At 39.2% G+C, this 17,789-nt stretch overlaps 2 protein-coding genes across 3 annotated transcripts; one reads left to right on the top strand and one right to left on the bottom strand.

The window, feature by feature from the left end:
- The first annotated feature begins 1,929 nt into the window (after positions 1–1,929).
- Positions 1,930–9,393, top strand: LOC122983013 (solute carrier family 35 member E2A-like). 2 transcript variants are annotated; one of them, XM_044352690.1, is made up of 9 exons: positions 1,930–2,240; positions 2,624–3,081; positions 3,827–3,962; positions 4,179–4,306; positions 4,624–4,744; positions 4,818–4,871; positions 4,973–5,045; positions 5,256–5,401; positions 7,011–9,393. In XM_044352690.1, the coding sequence occupies exons 2-9, from the start codon at positions 2,802–2,804 to the stop codon at positions 7,237–7,239; spliced, it is 1,167 nt and encodes a 388-aa protein (XP_044208625.1). In that variant the 5' UTR covers positions 1,930–2,240; positions 2,624–2,801; the 3' UTR covers positions 7,240–9,393. The 2 variants fall into 2 exon arrangements, with proteins under 2 accessions (XP_044208625.1, XP_044208627.1); XM_044352692.1 differs by having other exon boundaries at positions 1,930–2,259.
- A 1,345-nt stretch (positions 9,394–10,738) lies between these two features.
- Positions 10,739–14,530, bottom strand: LOC122982463 (solute carrier family 25 member 45). Its single transcript, XM_044351771.1, has 7 exons — positions 13,789–14,530; positions 13,258–13,314; positions 13,123–13,166; positions 12,970–13,041; positions 12,679–12,867; positions 11,749–11,983; positions 10,739–11,511 (listed from the first exon to the last, which is right to left on the bottom strand). The coding sequence occupies exons 2-7, from the start codon at positions 13,292–13,294 to the stop codon at positions 11,231–11,233; spliced, it is 858 nt and encodes a 285-aa protein (XP_044207706.1). The 5' UTR covers positions 13,295–13,314; positions 13,789–14,530; the 3' UTR covers positions 10,739–11,230.
- Positions 14,531–17,789: the final 3,259 nt, after the last annotated feature.

The raw sequence follows: 17,789 nt of genomic DNA, 5'->3' as shown, positions 1-17,789 counted from the left end.
AAACATATCATTATGAATGTTAGGTCCACCTCCATTTAAATATAGAGGGGGTGGACAGAATACTGGAAACACCCACTGTCTATTTTTGATTGTATTGTTTTAAAAGTTGTCACAGAAAGTTTTAGCGTCATTTGTTATATTTAAATATAATCATTAGGCCCCGTCCACAGCAGTAAATTGCTCAGCTTCCGTGCCGGTACTCCTGCCTGCTTCTCCAAATTTGGGGGTTGCAGACCCCCATCTACTGCAGGTAATACACTGACTGTGAGTAAGTACAGGTAAGTAAGCCAGGTTAACAATTTTTCAAGTCTGTCTTAAAACAACAGTCAGGTGTCCATATGAACAGTGAAAGAGGTTTTCCTCACTGTAATGATTCCTCCTGTTCATACTGGCTGTTAAAAGATCCCCTTCAAATGTACCTTCAATGTAAGTGATGGAGGCCAAAATCTACAGTGTGTCCACACAGTCATTTTGTGCAAAAAATGCATTTACAAGTTTATCTAAAGCTTATATGAGTCTTCAGCAGTCTGAGCTGAAGATTCATATTAGCTTCAGATAAACTTTGATACATTTTTGCACAGAAGGAGGACTGTGGATTTTATCCCCCATCACTTACATTGTAAGTGCATTATGAAGGGATCTTCTAATGGTCAGTATGAACAGGAGGAACAATTACAGCTAGAAAAACCTACTTCTCATTTGGGCAACCTGTTTTCAGAAAGACTTGAACAATTGTGAACCCGTCCAGTGTTAACATCAATGTAACTTAAACTGGACAAACTGGTATCAGTGTGATTATTCCAAATTAAATAACTACAATAACATCAGTATTGCTAGCCTAATATATATTTAAAAGTTATTGTAACTAAAGTTTTATGGTCTGGAGACCATTCTTACCTATCAAGTTGTATAAGTGTAATGACACATTTGGAATAATCTATAGGTGACAAAACAAAGCAAACTGTTTGAGAACTGAGAATAATATTAAAGGCCCAGTGTGTAGAATTTAGTGGCATCTAGAGGAACGGACTTGGCAGAAATGAAATATTAAATTCATAAGTATGTTTTTATTAGTGTATAATCACCTGAAAATAAGAATTGTTGTGTTTCCGTTACCTTAGAATGAGCCCTTTATATCTACACAGGGAGAGGGTCCTCTTCCATGGAGCCTGCCATGTTTCTACAGTAGCCCAGAACAGACAAACCAAACACTGGCTCAAGAGAGGGCCTTTTGTGTTTTTTACGAGTTTTGCGGCCACACTATAGTTTCTTCTACACACTTGGAAGGGAAGGGGGAGAGGAGGGGTGTTCAGTTGGTTGCAATCTGCACCTTCACTGCTAGATGCCACTAAATTCTTCACACTGGTCCTTTAATAGTGGAATTAATACTGTTTTGAATATTAATATCGGTATTAGTACCTGTATTAATAATATACACTTAGTTATATGAATATCATTGCGGTTGCCTTGATGTTAGATGAGCTTTTTGACATAAATGTATTTAGAATGAGTGTTCACACCCGAGGGGAGACATTAAAACTCTGCCATACTTTTCTGTGAAAGTCTCATTTAAATCATTGTGCATTTAAATAGTTTTTATTTACCACAAACCAGCTGACCCACAAGGCTTAAAAGAAGACCTTGAAGGCATCATTTTTGAGCATCATCTGTTTTGTTTCGGGGCAGCTGTGTCAAGTTCACGTGAGTATTACCAGAAATACGTTAATAACATTATGCCAATAAAAGTATATTTTTTTTATTCTGGTGAAAGGTGAATAAATTTAGTATCAAGTCTCTCTCAAAATTAAAAAAACATGTTTAAACCCGTGTCAAAGTGATTGTTGCTATAAAAGTACTTTGAACTCCCGCTGAATTTTCCATAAAATGGCCAAATGGTTTGGTGCTGAACATTTTAATTTGAAGGTTATGACGTCACTGTGTTGCTGTCTCGGGGCGGGTTAGCTTCACAGCGTTAGCAGCCACGTCCCGACAGCACAGACACAGACAGAGAGGTAAATCTGTGTGTGCAGTGGGTGTCGTTTCTATTGACTCTCTCGCACGTTGTGAGCTATCATGGCTGACAGCACGGCTGGTTTTTCATCTTCCATGTTTTCATAAACGAACAGCAGCTAGCTAAACGTCAACGTGCAACTTCCTCCTTTTATATCGCGCACTGTTGTCTCGGTGGACAGCTGTGTTTGTTTCTCGGTGCCAACTGCAACGTCCAGATTCACTACGAGGTAAGAGTCCATCTTCTCGGTAAGGTTACAGTCTGAGGCTGCCTTGTGGTCTTTGCAAGATAAACTTTAAAGCTTTCAGTTCAAAGGTGATGTACGTTGTTGGCAGGTAAGAGAGGAGCTCGCGGCGTATTTGGGCAGCGTGAGACATCAGATAGCACAGATTTATGTGAAAGTTCCTGCAGGTTCATGTTCAGATTTGATTCACCTGTTTATCTCTCAGTCTTCTTTCTTTAAAATATACAGTCGGACAGTATGACTTTCACATGAGAATCTCTGATAATGATGAGTGTTTCAGATGTTAGTTAAGATTAAAAGTTAATAGTTTGCAGCAGCGATGTAGTAAACAATATATAAAAAATTAATAATATTTTTCTGCTTTCCAGGTGCTGCAGGCGGGACATCAATACTTGAAGCATTCCCAGCAGCCCAGCAACTGCAAGACTGATCAATCACTTGACCGATTGGAAGATGGACTAACCATCAAAACTCTCATTAAGACGCCTCACCTCCCTTTAATTTCCCTCCTGTTGGGCCCCTGGGGCCCCTCAGGCAACAGGGGTGATGACGGGCGGCAGGCAGACTGGCAGGTACTCGCTGTGGCGTTTCCTGTCACCGTTCCGCACCGTCCAGGAGCGAGTGGTGCTGGCCCGCAGCGAGAGCCTGCCAGGGGAGCAGGTGCTGAAGATCACAGTCACAGAGACCACGGTGATCGAGGCGGAGTCCGGGGTGTGGAACTGGCGATCCCTGACTTACCTGGGCCTCTGGTACTTCTTCAGCTTCTGCACCCTGTTCCTCAACAAGTACATCCTGTCACTGCTGGAGGGGGAGCCCAGCATGCTGGGTAAGGAGAGGGAATAATATACTTCTGCTAATGCTAATAATAATATTAAATAGACTAAACATGGTAAAAAAAAAAATCATATGTTAGTGGTTTGTATATTTTTGTGATTAGCAAACTTTTTAAGGTCCATATCACTTATAAAGCAAGTATTTAGATTGACTTCCTACCCTGCAGGCATGAAAAGCAACTTGCAGAAACATGCAATTTTCTTGAGACAGGAAATCTGTCTCTTTATTTTTTCTTTCTCTTTTTTGTACGTCTGGTTATGCAGTTATGACCTGAGACGGTTCTGAAAAAACTCTGCCGGTGCATTCAGGGACACTGCCTGTCAGATGCCAAGCATTTTAATGCAAGAAACATCCACGTTCAGGTCACCTTTTTCACAATGACCACATATGCTTGCTTCTGGATCTGACTTTTCCAACAACATAATAGTCATTAATTCGATTTCTGAACATTATACTTCCTGATAATAATGTAACTGTGAAGGGAAAGATAAATAATTAAAGATGGATTTCCTAACTCAAGCATTTTTAAGTCTCTGTAAGTTGATTTTTTTTAGTTTGTAGTTCAATGAAATAAATGGAAACCATTTCCTGTGCCTGTGTGATACACTTGTAGAGCTTCTAGCTTTATGGGTCCAGCCGTGGAAAAAATTGGGCAAATGTAAATATTAGGTTAAAGTAGAAACTCGAGGAGTTGATTTGACATTCATGCTGCAGGTGTGTCTTCATGTGGTCCACAGGTGCTGTTCAGATGCTCTCCACCACCATCATCGGCTGCCTAAAGATGTTTGTGCCCTGCTGCCTTTACCAGCACAAGTCTAGGACCGAGTATCCCTCCAACTTCATCATGATCATGCTGTTTGTTGGACTCATGAGGTGGGTTCTCTCTGGTGGATTACCGTACTTATGTATAATAATGCTTAAACACATATGTTTCTTTATACACGCATGTATCAACAGCTCAGCGAGTAATTACTCAGGGATTTACAAGCTAAGACAGTTTTTGTGTTGCAACCAAATTGCAAACCCAGCCCTGATTTCTTGTTTTTCTTTAAATCCAGTATTGACATCATCTTTGTCTCTATTGGTCAGGTTCACCACTGTGGTTTTGGGCTTGGTGAGCCTGAAGAATGTGGCGGTGTCATTTGCAGAGACCGTGAAGAGCTCAGCACCCATCTTCACTGTCATCATGTCCAGGCTGATCCTCGGGGAGTACACAGGTAGAGGACACTCTCTTTTCATGGGATTTGTTGACAATAAGAAAAATGTAGAACAACATCAGGCGTATCCTTTAATGTAAATCTGATGTTTACTTGATAACTGTACTGAGTAAAATATGAGAGAGCTGTTTATTTCAACCCATGTTCCTAATCTGAAAGAATTGTTTCACTTCAACACTGCGAGTCTTTGTTGGCATTAATGTTTGAAATGTGGTCATACCAGTACGACAGCTATGGCGACATCAGGTCATGTGATACCCGGTTATAGTTGAAGTGTCTTATTTCGTTGTACGTGCTGTTTGCTGTCCCTCCTGCAGGGCTGTGGGTGAATCTCTCCCTCTTCCCCATTATGGCCGGCCTGGCCCTCTGCACAGCCACGGAGATCAGTTTCAACATGCTCGGCTTCTCCGCCGCTCTCTCCACCAACATCATGGACTGGTACTGCAGCACTCAACACAGCTATCCCACTGCAGCATTACATGTTTACTTAACCTGTTATCTCTGATCTCAGTTTACAGAACGTATTCTCTAAAAAACTGTTGAGCGGAGACACATACAAGTTCAGGTAAAAGGCCGTGAACTCTTCTATTTGCAATAAACCTGTAACATGACAAACTAACATGCTATTAAATGTTTGTTATACACATTCTAATTTAATTGTTTCAGCCCTCCAGAACTGCAGTTTTACACCAGTGCAGCAGCACTCATCATGCTCATACCTGCCTGGGTGTTCCTCTTGGTAAGTCAACACCTTATTATTATTATTACACTTATTGTTGTCTTTAATTACACTAAGAATTTCTATCAGATGTTAAAAACACAACTTACAGAAGGAAAAAAGCAGGAATCAATAAAACAGATTTGTAGATAGTTCATTAATGAAGGTTCAGGTTGAAGTACTGTTTGTGATGTTAATGTTGTACGTTGTCGCTCTCCGGTATGTTCCCAGGACGTACCGGTGATTGGGAAGAGTGGACGGAGCTTCATCTTCAGTCAGGATATTATCCTGTTGCTGCTTTTCGATGGCGTCCTGTTCCACCTGCAGAGTGTCACTGCCTATGCTCTCATGGGAAGGATTTCCCCCGTTACTTTCAGGTAGGAAGTCGGCCAAAAAAAAACCCCAAACATTATCTGTCCAGACAGTTAACTATGTGTTATCATTCCCTACTTGTGACCAAACTTTTTACCAGCTGATAAGATTTATGTGAAGGCTAAGTAAACACTGTGGTCACTTTATTAGGTACACCTGCCTTATGCTGACAACACTCCCTTTTACCTCCAGTACAGCAGATTTCTTGAAAAGGTTCAGCAAAATGCTGGAAATTGTCCATGTATACTAGATAGCAGCATGCTGCATCTGCAGATTTTACAGCCATGCGTTCATGCTCCAAATCTCCAAATCTCAAAGGTCCAACATGCTGCTGTTTGTCCAGGCTATTGGACTGAATTAAAATCACTGTCATCGCTGTCTGCAGCCACCTTGAAATGATTTGTGCTTGCACCTGGACAGCAACATTGCTTATGTATGCTGTGGCATTTATATAATGCTCAACTGATATTAGCCTAATGAGTGCCTCGAAACCAGCACCCACGCCATTACATCACTACCATGGATCCATCCTGCCTGTGCCAAATTCTGACAATCATAACAAACAATGAGTATATTTCAGCAGAAACTGATTAATTTGCTGTGATGATCATGTGCCCACTGCAGCCTCATCTTTTAGTTGACAGGAAAGGTACCCAGACGTGGTCTTTTTTGCTGCATTACCCCCCCTTGAACGTGCGGGTTAAATGTTTGTTATAAGATGAGGTGCAAGGTAGCATTACGCTGGCAGGGAGGTATGCTGGAAAAATAAGCAGCCAAAAATTTGCTCCAAAAAAACCCAAAATGAAGTAAAGAAAAACATGGATGGAAAAACTTTCTGTGTTTTTCAAAGAATTACTCAATAAGTGAGAAACAGTTTGATTATTACAACAGCATGTCTTTTAATATACAGTACCAGCCAAAACTTTAGACTCTCTCATTCAAGACAATGGGATAGTGTGTCCAAACTTTTGACTGGTACTGTATTTTTAACACTAAGTACATCTTAAACATTTGATATTGTGACGATAAATTAAATAAAGAAAACAAAAAAAAGGTGTGTCAGAAACGTCCACCTTCTTTTTAAACAGTGAGGCAGTTGGTGCTTCCTACCAATGTCCATAAACCCTCTACACATCGCAGTGGAACAGGTCTTAAACCAGTCTGTCTGATTCCCACTAAACTTGCTAATTGACAATGTACTATGTGAGATGTTGGGGCCACCACATCTGGTAAGAGCAGTCCCAGTGTGTTTATAGTCAGTTGGAGTACACATCTGCCCCGTTTTAATGTACAGAACAGTAACTAAACCTCTCGACCCTGACTGCATGCTGTATATATTGAGTTGCAGCCACATAATTGGCTGTTTGGAGGAGCTGTGAGTTAATGAGCAGGTGCATCACATAAAGGAGCAACTGGGTGTGTTAATAAACTGACCTCAGATGGCACCATTAATGTGGGCCGTGCTGCTGTGTGAAAGCAGCTCAGTAACCTGTTAAAAATGGGAGTGAGCCTTGTAGCTTAACTATGTTTTTCATTACAGATCTTACCGAGGCCATGAATTTTTTTAATATTTGAGGTTAATGCCAACAGTAACAGCCCTCATCTCTCCTTCAGTGTTGCCAGTACAGTGAAACACGCCCTGTCGGTGTGGCTGAGCATCATTGTCTTCAGTAACCAGATCACCCTCCTGAGCGCCACCGGCACCGCCCTCGTGTTTGTCGGGGTCTTCTTGTACAACAAAGCCAGACAGATCCAGAGGCGAACTTTACAGGACATGGCTGCCGAGCAGAACCACAAACCACTATTGCAGGACCAGGACTTCCAAGCCTCTCAGTCTCACTGAGGACTCAGTACTTAAGATTAAAATGCTGCCTGAATTGGGATCAAGGTATTCTAAATGATGTTGAGTGATTTGTTTGTTTTTCAGTGAGTACACAATTCAGTTATAGAGGACCCACTCCTGTTTTTGTTCCAGTTTCCATTTAGCGTCATGTCTTATGTTTGAAAGTAAACTTTGGTGACCGGCTTGGTAAAGGTCAGTGTCTGTTTGACCAAGCCGTCACTAGTCCTGTGGAACAGTATACACAGTATGTCTAACCTGATTAGCTACTTAAACTTGATTCATCTTTGATCTTTTGCTTTATCTAATCTATAATCAGTACAAAGGAGAAGCTCAGGGTGTCCTTCAGCTTTTTGAAGGAAGTGACTTCTGTAAGCGTTTTGTCTTACATTTGCATTCCAGAGTGTGCTAGTTTATCTCATCTGTGGTACTTCAAGCTGCTGAATGTATGCTATTATGTATATCTGTAAAGCATCGAAGCTGAACATTTAAAATGTGTGATGGTTTAACCAACACTGTATCATACAATGTAAAATGTATCTTAACTGCATCTGAATATAAGATGTGAATAGGGCACCAATGTCTGAGATGGGAGGCCTTTTGAAGGCTCGTCCAGACAAAGCTTAAACTGGCCGTTTGACACATTTTTTTAACAATGTGTGAAACATTTGAAAAACCACATACTGCATTCTAGGAATGCTAATCCTCTACCATGGACTGTTTTTGTGGGTGTATGTAGGGTTTACTGTACCTCTCTTCTTTTTTTGGTCTTTGTAAACTGACGCTTCAACCCCGAACAGGAAAAGGGGCTTAGAGACCAAATGAATGATTGACCTGCTGTTTATTACACATTTATAATCTTAAAGGAAAATGGTTTATTACAACTTTGGGCTCTGTTTTTGTTGTTCAGACAATCAAACTGGTTGTAAACAAACACCAGGGGTTAGTTTAAGTTTTTGGAAGAAAATCACATCAATGACAAACCAACTTCCCAGTTGAACTTTGACCTCTCATATACCTCTAGTTGTGTTGCATACTCTCAGTTTTCCTGTGGAAAGACGGATTAACAAAAGAGCAACAAAGATAAAAGTTGTAATAAACCGTAGCTTCCCTTTAAACTATAGCCTCATGGCACATGAATTAAAATAGGTTCAAACCCTCTGTTCATGTATAGTAGTAGGATGTAATGTCAAACGTACGTCACTGGTGATGTCACTGTGACATGGTGTCATCTCTGTGAGCTATCCTGTGCCTGTTGCTACTTTCAAACAAAGAGCATACAGTGACTCTTCATGAACACATTCTTGATAAGAGTTGGGACCACAAATTGAAATTCAGGTTCGATTATGTTTCCGGTGCTTCCTGTTTAGTCCCTTATTGTCATTACAGCTTCTGTGGTGAAAATGAATCTTCTTCCACATACGTCTTTCTTCCATAGAAACACATCAGTGCCACACTAACATCTTGCCAAAACAGCCGCATGGTGCCAATAATCTGACATACGTCTGAATCTTATTATGCTCATACTGCTCCAAACTTGCTGCTTCTCATCTCCTGCTCTTCTCATGTGTGCACCAAGGTGTGGCTTCTTCTAGTTTTTTTGAGGGCAATGACTTGACAAAGTCCATCAGGCATCTGATAGGACAAATCCATGTTAATCATTGGTTGGGTTCGTTTTTTTTGTTTGTTAGCATTTCGTAATGCTTTACTTTTGCTGCAGTTTCGTGCCTCAAGAAGCAGTTTTTTCTTTTCTGCATCCAAACCAGAGGGATTGTCTGACTTGAACATAATTTATTTATTTATGTTTAAAACATGGTTATTTTCTGTTATTGTTGATTTTTTTTTCTCTGTCAAGTGCTTAGGAAAACCACATGGCGACATTTGAAAACTGATGTCTTACAAATATGTGTCTTTTTACACTAATCTTCCATATTAAGTCTTTCAAATGCTGCTTCAAGCTAAAAATGTTGTTTTTCTGTGTATTTTCATCGTTAAAGGTTCAGTAATGGAAAATGTTAAGCTAGCAGAGAGCAGTTATGAACTGTTATATTTGATAATGTGCAAATCAGAGATGTAAAAATATTCAATGATGTAAATCATGAGGATGTAATGATGTTCAGTGGTTGTACAGAAAATTAAAGTATTTTCTTTTCAGCACGTTGTGTAGCATAATTTGCAATAGCAGTCAGCCAGTATTAACAGTGATCTCATGTTTCATTGTTGGTTTACATTCACAGTAGTATCCTGATTGTAATAAGGTATTGGTGATAACTTACTTATCTAATGCCATATGTGCTGTTTATCCTACAATTTCACTGTTGAGGTTGATCATATTTTTTTACCTTAATTCTCAAAATAGTATTTTGACAAAATATTCTAAAACATGCAATAAATGATTTTTCTTTTTGGGCCACTTGGGTTCAGCAGTTAGCTTATTTACACAGCAGGCACACATGAAGCAATATTAGTATTTATTTGGAGTCATATTTGTGTCCACCAAACCAATGTATGTTCAAAATTCTGTTTTAGTCTCCATTAACTCCATTAACTAGCTGCTAAATGCTTCACTATGTTCACCATCGTCGTTAGCTTTGTCTGCTGTTTGGTGCAGGGCAGGTTGTACCACATCCATAGTTTATCAGAGCTTTTTCTCTGAAGAGAGCTGCTGACTGCGGCCAGAAACAACGTTGATGAGAGCAGGGACAGTGAACTAAAATCAACCTGACAACCAAAACATTAAGCTGAAAGACAATAAAAAAGCTCTAGAGCTCAGGGGAATTGCAGAGTTTTCTCTGGATTCATTACTACGAGTGACCCCTTTCACATTAGTGATTTGATCTATTCTCAATTTAAAAAATGTTGATTACAGTAGCTTTGACTCAAGGTCCACTTACTAGGTTTTAACTTGCCACCACCTGTAACATAATATATAAACCCTCCTGCACAGAGTGCAATTATTAGCAAAAAGGTTGAGAGAGAAAAAGGTGCACCGTGTCTTGAGGGTGACTCAGGGTCAGTGATTGGGTACAAAGAATTGACGCTGACAATCTCATCCTGACTTAAGACCAAGACAGACACTGCGAATTCATCAGGGACAACTTGTCCCAGAGTCAATACTTAACACAAAACATTCAACACCTTGTCTGGTGGTGCAACCTGAAGACAGGACCCCTGTTTGGAGAGGAAAACTGAAGTGGTGTAAACAAGGATCCTGGAACGGACACCGAATGAACACTTGAAACTTTCACATCAACAACATGAGCTGTCTCTAACCTACCTCAGTTAGAGCAACAGCAGAGGGATCCCTCGGCCAGGAGGAACACTAAACACATGTAATATGCTCCCTGTGTGCAGAATAGAAGCAGACTGACACAAAGACTGAATGAACAATGAGTTGAGCCAAAACACGAAGAGACTTTCTGATCTTTGACAACTTTTTGCATGCAGGAAAAAAACACTACAATCACTCACTGGACCAGTCACCAGAATGAAATCAACTACATTCTTTGTATTGTTTGTTTATTAGGAAACCCATCACTGTTTGTGTCCAGTTCATAGGAATAACATGCTTTAAAAATAGAAAAAAGACTGTAGTGAAAAACATTAAGAATTCAGTGCTGTTGTCAAACATTTACATTCACATAGTCAAGTAAAATGAATTTGAGTCCCAGCACACATGAGCAGCTTAACATCCTCTATCACAGAATACTGTTCAAGTCACAGGAGACTCAGCTGGAGCCGAACTTTGTAGATTTAATGGTTCAGTTAGTGTGTTCAGGTTTCTGACACTATCTGGATGAGAGCTGACCTATTCCACAGATTTAAAAGAGTTCAAAACCAGTATCTCAGTATTAATCATTAAAGTGTTTAAACCAGACAGTTTCAACTGATAACGTTTAGTAACCCTGAGAATGTCTGACCTAAATCTACATATCACTGGAAGATCTTTCTTTTAGCAGGGAAGGAGTGTATCTGTACACCATCAAGAGGGAGGTCATCTTGCCGGCGGAAAGAAAATCTTCATCAGACTCTCGTAGGCGAGGAAGGTGACAGCGTTGACGGGAAAAGCTCTCACGCTGTTCAGTAGGAGGCCTTTGAAAAAGACCCTCACTCCTTCCTCTCTGACGCTCACTCTCATGCAGTGGAGGACCCCGTTGTACTCCCGGCCCCCGGCCCCTGACATCTGGAGCCGGGCTTTCATGACATCCATGGGCGTGGCGAAGGCCCAGGTGACCACGCCCGCAACACCACCTGCCATCAATATTGCGAATGTACCTGAGGACAGAAAAGTGTAGCGATCAATATAATCATGTAAATTATGCATGTACAGCAAAATTACTGCAGATTAAATGAAATCTGAAACATCAAAACTTACAACATATTATCTCCTCATTTTGATTTAAAGAGTTGAGTTGTTTTTATCAATCCTAACATTTCATTCTTTTTTCTTCCTGACAGAAATGACCCTTCATATTTGACAAACTACCCTGTTCACAGTCACGGTCAACTGACCTGGCTGCTTGCCACTCTCGGTCAGAGCTTTACGAGTGATCTCGTAAGGCAAAAAGTAGAGTCCATAGCAGGGGATGTCCCTCAGTGCAAGGGCCAGCCCTCCTCTGAAGAGGCCCCTGGGTCCCTCCTCCTTTAAAATGACAGCAACACAGTGAACAGGTCCGCGGTATCGGGTAGCAGTGGTTTGACCCTGCAGACGCACCTTCACCAGGTCAATGGGTGCACAAACAAAAACCTGAGAGCAGATCATGTTAAAGGGTCAGTTCACTCAAATTATGCCTGATTTAGTTTTAGTGTTAAACCTTTAATTGTAGTCAGTATTTTTTTTTTTTGACAATAAGCTTTTAAAAATAAATCACCTTAAAAGGATAATGATGTTGTTTCGTACTATTAAAAAGCACCACAAAAAAGACCAACATTGAATTGATCCGATTTACAAATATTATTATATCTCATATCTATATAATCCTCTGTGGCATAGAGTGCAATTGTTGTCACAGGACTACTGAAATCAAACCAATGAGCCTCACTGCACTGGCTGACATGTTCTTCATTACTTTCTGAATACTGACTGTCATGAAATTTGATAAGTTCTTAAGATGATGATGATTATGAAGATTACTAATGATTTTCACACTTGATTTTCATGAACCTTTCCTCCAGCACCTGGATCAAGTCAAACCTTAGATTCTTTACAGTATTCCAACTAAAATGTTTGTTTTGTGTGGTCTGATGAACATCGTGACCTCTAGAGGTCAACATCACTTTACATCTTAGTCCTTTTTTTTAAACATCTAAATTCTCCTCGGAGCTCCTCTTCTCTTCACCTTTCCTTTAGTAGATGAGGAACATGCTCAGTTTTATACCTGCACCTACGGCTCTGAAAGCTACCTCGGATGAAACCAGCCAGTGATCGTCAAGTGTTCTTACCTGCACCAGGCCCGAGAAGCAGCCGGCAGTGAAGACGTGTGCAGCCGAGGCCGGTTTGCCTTGGCTGCGGTCACTGCGCTGAGACTGAGTGAGGTAATCTAAAGCATTACTGTAAGAGCCAAACACAACGGAGCTGACGAGGCCTGTGGTTAGCATCGGGAACGCCATGCCCTTGAAGAATCCATGGAGCTGATATGATAAAGGAATAATAAACAGATAAATAAGTACATATTAGTTCTTACTGTTTCCTGGGGAAGCTTCTGGTGTAATTAAAGAGGATGTGACACCTACCCCTTCGTGAGCGTATGTTTTAGCCACACAGTGAAATATCCCTTTATACACACTCTGAGCCTGCAGACGCACCTACAAATAAAACACAAGGTGTCAGAAAAAGTAAGTTTTATACCTTTTGTCATTTTAATGGCATTCAGTGTGTCTTGCAACCTTCACAGTGTCCAATGGATGTCCAACAGCCAAACCCACAGCACCTGAAATAACAAACAAGTTATTCCTCCACATGTATACAAATCAATGATCTGTTGTCACAAATTTAACTGTTTTTGTTGTTGTTGTTGTTACCTGAGATGCTCCCAGCTAGGAATTCCCAAAAAGACATGACTTGTAGGATTTCAAAACCTGCAAACAAGAGCATTGCGGTTTTGACCTGTTCAGAGATAACCTAAGATGAAGCTTTACAGCTGCTGTAAAACCAGCTGAGTGGTCTGACAAGCCAAGGACACATATATAACTAACTAAGCTATATGTTTACATCAAATTAAGCTCTAATATGATAACAATCCTGCTACACTAAAACAGAATGGCTTTTTCACACATTTAGTGTATTGTATTTTTTCCAAGCCTAGTTTGTTGAGGATTTAACTAACATCATATGACAGAGTTCGGAGCATTTTGCACAACTCTTCATTTGACTTTGCCTCCGTTTGTGTTTAGCGTGTCCAATGCAGCTTCAAAAAACATTCCGTGTGAACCCCGTTGCACACGCAGATTATAATCGTGTATCATTTGCATTAAATCGTGCAAGAACAATAATGTATCATTTGCATTAAATCGTGCAAGAACAATACTGTTAAATTAGACAACCTGACGTACCTTTAGTCAAAGTCACATCATGGTTAGAAGAACATCTTCAGCCGAGTCCTGATCACCGTTTTGCAGCCGTTCAGCTCATGACTGATCCCTGCTGACCGGTGTTATGCAGACTTCTGTCTGCCCGCCGACAAGCGCATGCACCTCGCGGGAGCGCGCACAGCAAAAGTGAAAAAACTGCAGACGTTGTAATGATTTTTAAGGCAAAGTACTATTTAAAAACGATATAATCTTCTTTGTCATGATAAACGATCTTAAGTCTATAGTTTTTGAACGTTTAGAGTCATCAGTGTTTCATTAGACTCAGTAGCATTTCTGATAGGATTGGTCTGAAATTTAGCGTTTTGACTTTACAGTGTGAATTTCATTCATGTAAGACTCACCTGGTCAGAGAAAGGAGGGAATACATATCTTGGCAGGTAACTAAGACACCACCACCATACTGTAACTTTATTTCTGGAGATTTATGAATCAAATGTTTTTTTTTTTTTACCAGCAAATACTGTATTTGAGTGCATCAAAAACACATGAACAACGAAACGTTCGCCCTAAGAAATATTGAGAGATATCAAGAAAACCTTGTAAATTTCAGACCAATTGTATCAAGGAAATACTGCTACTGAGTTTGATAAAACATTGATGACTCTAAACGTTAAAAAAAACTACAGACTTCAGATCATTTATCATGATTGATAAACCTAACAGAGACGGTTACATCGTTTTTAAATCGTACTTTGCCTTACCTTGCCTTCGCCTTTGTGCCCACTCTACTCTGCCTCTGATTGGCTGACCCTGATATTCTTACCCTCATACTAACCAATCACACTTCTCATATCTAAATCTAACCAACCCAACCAACGAAGGTAACGAGTACTGGCCAATCAGAGACAGAGTAGGGCGGGACATGACTTCGGCATCCTAGGAAAAATATATAAAGGACACCATTTCCTTTTTGATATGGTGTCTTTTCAAAAATTAAGTTAGTAAATTATTACCACGTGTTCAACCAAATTTAGTAGGCCAGATTAAACAAACATTCTTTAAACAGCTGATCTACTATATAAAGACACACATTATTATACTATGGTACTGACCTGTACCAGCTAATATTGTATAATTTTATGTCAATGCCTTAAAAGTTAATTTGATCTATTTCATTTTAAATTACATTTTATTCTCCTTATTGGAGCAGAATATGGAGCGACAGTCTGAACTCAGATCAGGATATTGTTATCATTCCCTCTGCTGACAAAGTCCAGAAAAATGTGCACAGGAAATTGCTCTTAAAAACAGTATCTTTTTCATTTTGTACTTAGAAAAATGTCTTTACATAGGTCTAGAATGGCAAATTCTGGGGTTGTGCGGTGTATGGAACACAGAATCTTTTAACAATTAGTTTTCTACAAAATCTTAATCTACAAATAGGCTCTCTCAGATACACTTACATGCAAGTGATTTGACTTTAAAGAGTATTTTGTTGTTGTTGTTGTTTCTTCTGCTGCTGTTTCTGCCAATAGACTGTAGACTTATATGCAAGTGATTTGACTTTAAAGAGTATTCAGTAGTTGTTGTTAATTGAAACTCACTGTAGTCCTCATTGTTAGTAGTTGGTTACACAATTGTGTGTTGAGTTGTACATTTTGCTCTTTGTGGTAAAACTCTGTAAGTATGCCACTTGTGAAAAGTGTAAATTAACAGTAATGCACATCCCTAGTGGTAGAGACTAACTAACATGTGCAGTTCTCTCATGACATGGCTTGCCATTGCACCCTTTTCTCTCGTGTTTTAAGTGCTTCTTTCATGATGACTGACTTGTGACTTAATTGACTTTTCTTGCTTGACATTTAGCATTGACTTGACTTGGCTTACTTGAGTCTAAGTCACAATGACTGAAGACTTGCTTGAGCCTTTAAGGTTAAGACTTGACACTTGCTTGTGACTTGCACATGTGTAACTTACTCTCACTTCTGATATTTGTGAACATGAACTACTTCCTCACAAAGCCACAAACCAGAGACGTAAGACTCAAATTTGACATTGGGCGATGTCTACAGAATTACTCTGTAAAGCAATCAGTAAAAGGTAATTTTATGATATGTTCTGGTTATTAAACATCTTGAAATCTCATACATCTCAAATGGGGATCTGTATTGAATAGATTGCACAATATTGTAAAATGTCAGTAGAAAAATGTATATATTTATTCAGTGTCAAAGTTGATATAAAGGTACTCATACATAGACCTTCTGGTTTTTGTACATTCAGAACTCCATATATTAATGTGAAATGTCTGTAGATATATTGGGGAGTTGTTTGCAATTACTGTCACATAATGTTTATATAAAGTAAACCCTATACATTTATGGGAAAAGCCTGGACATATATTGGAGAGCTGTTTGTAATTTCTTTCAAATAATGTTTATATAAAGTTAGCCTTATACATGAATGGGGAAATGTATGTAAATATATTGGATAGTTGCTTTTAAATACTATCAAATAATGTTTATATAAAGTAAACCTCATACATTTATGGGAAAAGCCTGTAAATATATTGGAGAGTTTCTTGTAATTACTGTCAAATAATGTCTACATAAAGTAATTAAAATGTATTTAATATTAAAATTATATTATGAGCTTAAAGCTCTCAAGATACCATAAATGGGTGTTAAAGGAGGGTAATTTGAATGTAATTTTACATAATTTTTCTGTGTTTTACATCCAGAAATCCGTACTTTGATGGGGAGTTCTTGTGGATGGATTGGATAATCCTATGAATGTACCAAAGATTACTGTATGAAAACAAGAGTCTTCATTTAAATTAGGTAATTTTAAGGTAGCTCTGCAATCTTTTTCATTTTTTGTGCAGATTTATACATTTGTTTAACATTCTAGCAATGTTTTATAATGAGATTTTCTTTTTATTTTAGAATGGTTGGACTGTAAAATGTAGACAATGTCCAAAGTAAATGTCTGTATTTTTAAAATAAATCTCTGTAGAATAACTAAAGGTTTTTTACTGTTATTTGACGGTAAGTGTTTGGCAACTTTTGCTGCTAGACGTTTTATGATTTTTTTTTTTTTTACAGTGCAGTCTCAAACCCACAGTCATCAGCACACACTTTGTATCCTCCCTGCTGTACTGAATCAACGGCAGGCCTTAGTTGCATTCAGCCTTGTTTTGAGGATTTTTTCCTTTTTGCTGATCTTCAACAAGTTTCAGTTAGATTGAGGTTCAATGAGTCGCTTGGCCACTCAACAGCATTCCTCTGTCTGTCTTGTACAACTCCTTGGTTGCCTTGTCTTTTTGTCTAGGATCATTGTCCTGCTGCACTCTGCTAAAACTGGGGGACTGTAAAAAATGTGCCAGGATTCTTTCACTGTTCATGCAATAACCTCGCTGTTTCATTTCAATCTCAGTGTCCTGGAGTAGAGCCGTAATAACAGTAACGTGTGTCACTGTCCACTGTATGTCTGTTGTTTAGTGTCAGCTACTGAACACCAGTAGTGAACATGGGGCAAATACGACAAATATAAAAAAGTTACAACATTCATGTCAGTCAATGTATAGTCAGTATCACTTGTACAATAACCAAATAGTTTAACATGTGAAAAAGCATATAGGCTGCGGTACATAAATCAATCATTCATCAATAATTGACTATGTTAGTGTTTGTTTTTGTTGTTGATGTTGTTTTTTAAATTTTCATCATTTTCATGCACCTGGCATTTAGGGATCTTCTGTATCCACATGGGAGAGAATAGTGAGTGAATCAGGGCTGTGGAGCTCTGCGCAGCATTAATCCCAGTATGCTATCAGGATGCATCTGACCCATATGACATCACACAGGGATGAGTTGGGGTGTCACTCCAGGTGTGTTCATTTTTCTGTATGAAAGTGTAAACGAGGAGCAAAGAAATAGATAAAAGAAAAGAAATGTTCTAAAAGTTTGGAAAAATGGCAATTTACAGGAAATGCTGCTGCATGCTACATGTTGGAAAATGAT

Source organism: Thunnus albacares, chromosome 5 (assembly GCF_914725855.1).
Source record: "Thunnus albacares chromosome 5, fThuAlb1.1, whole genome shotgun sequence".
NCBI lineage: Eukaryota > Metazoa > Chordata > Actinopteri > Scombriformes > Scombridae > Thunnus > Thunnus albacares.
This window is presented reverse-complemented; position numbering and strand designations above follow the sequence as displayed.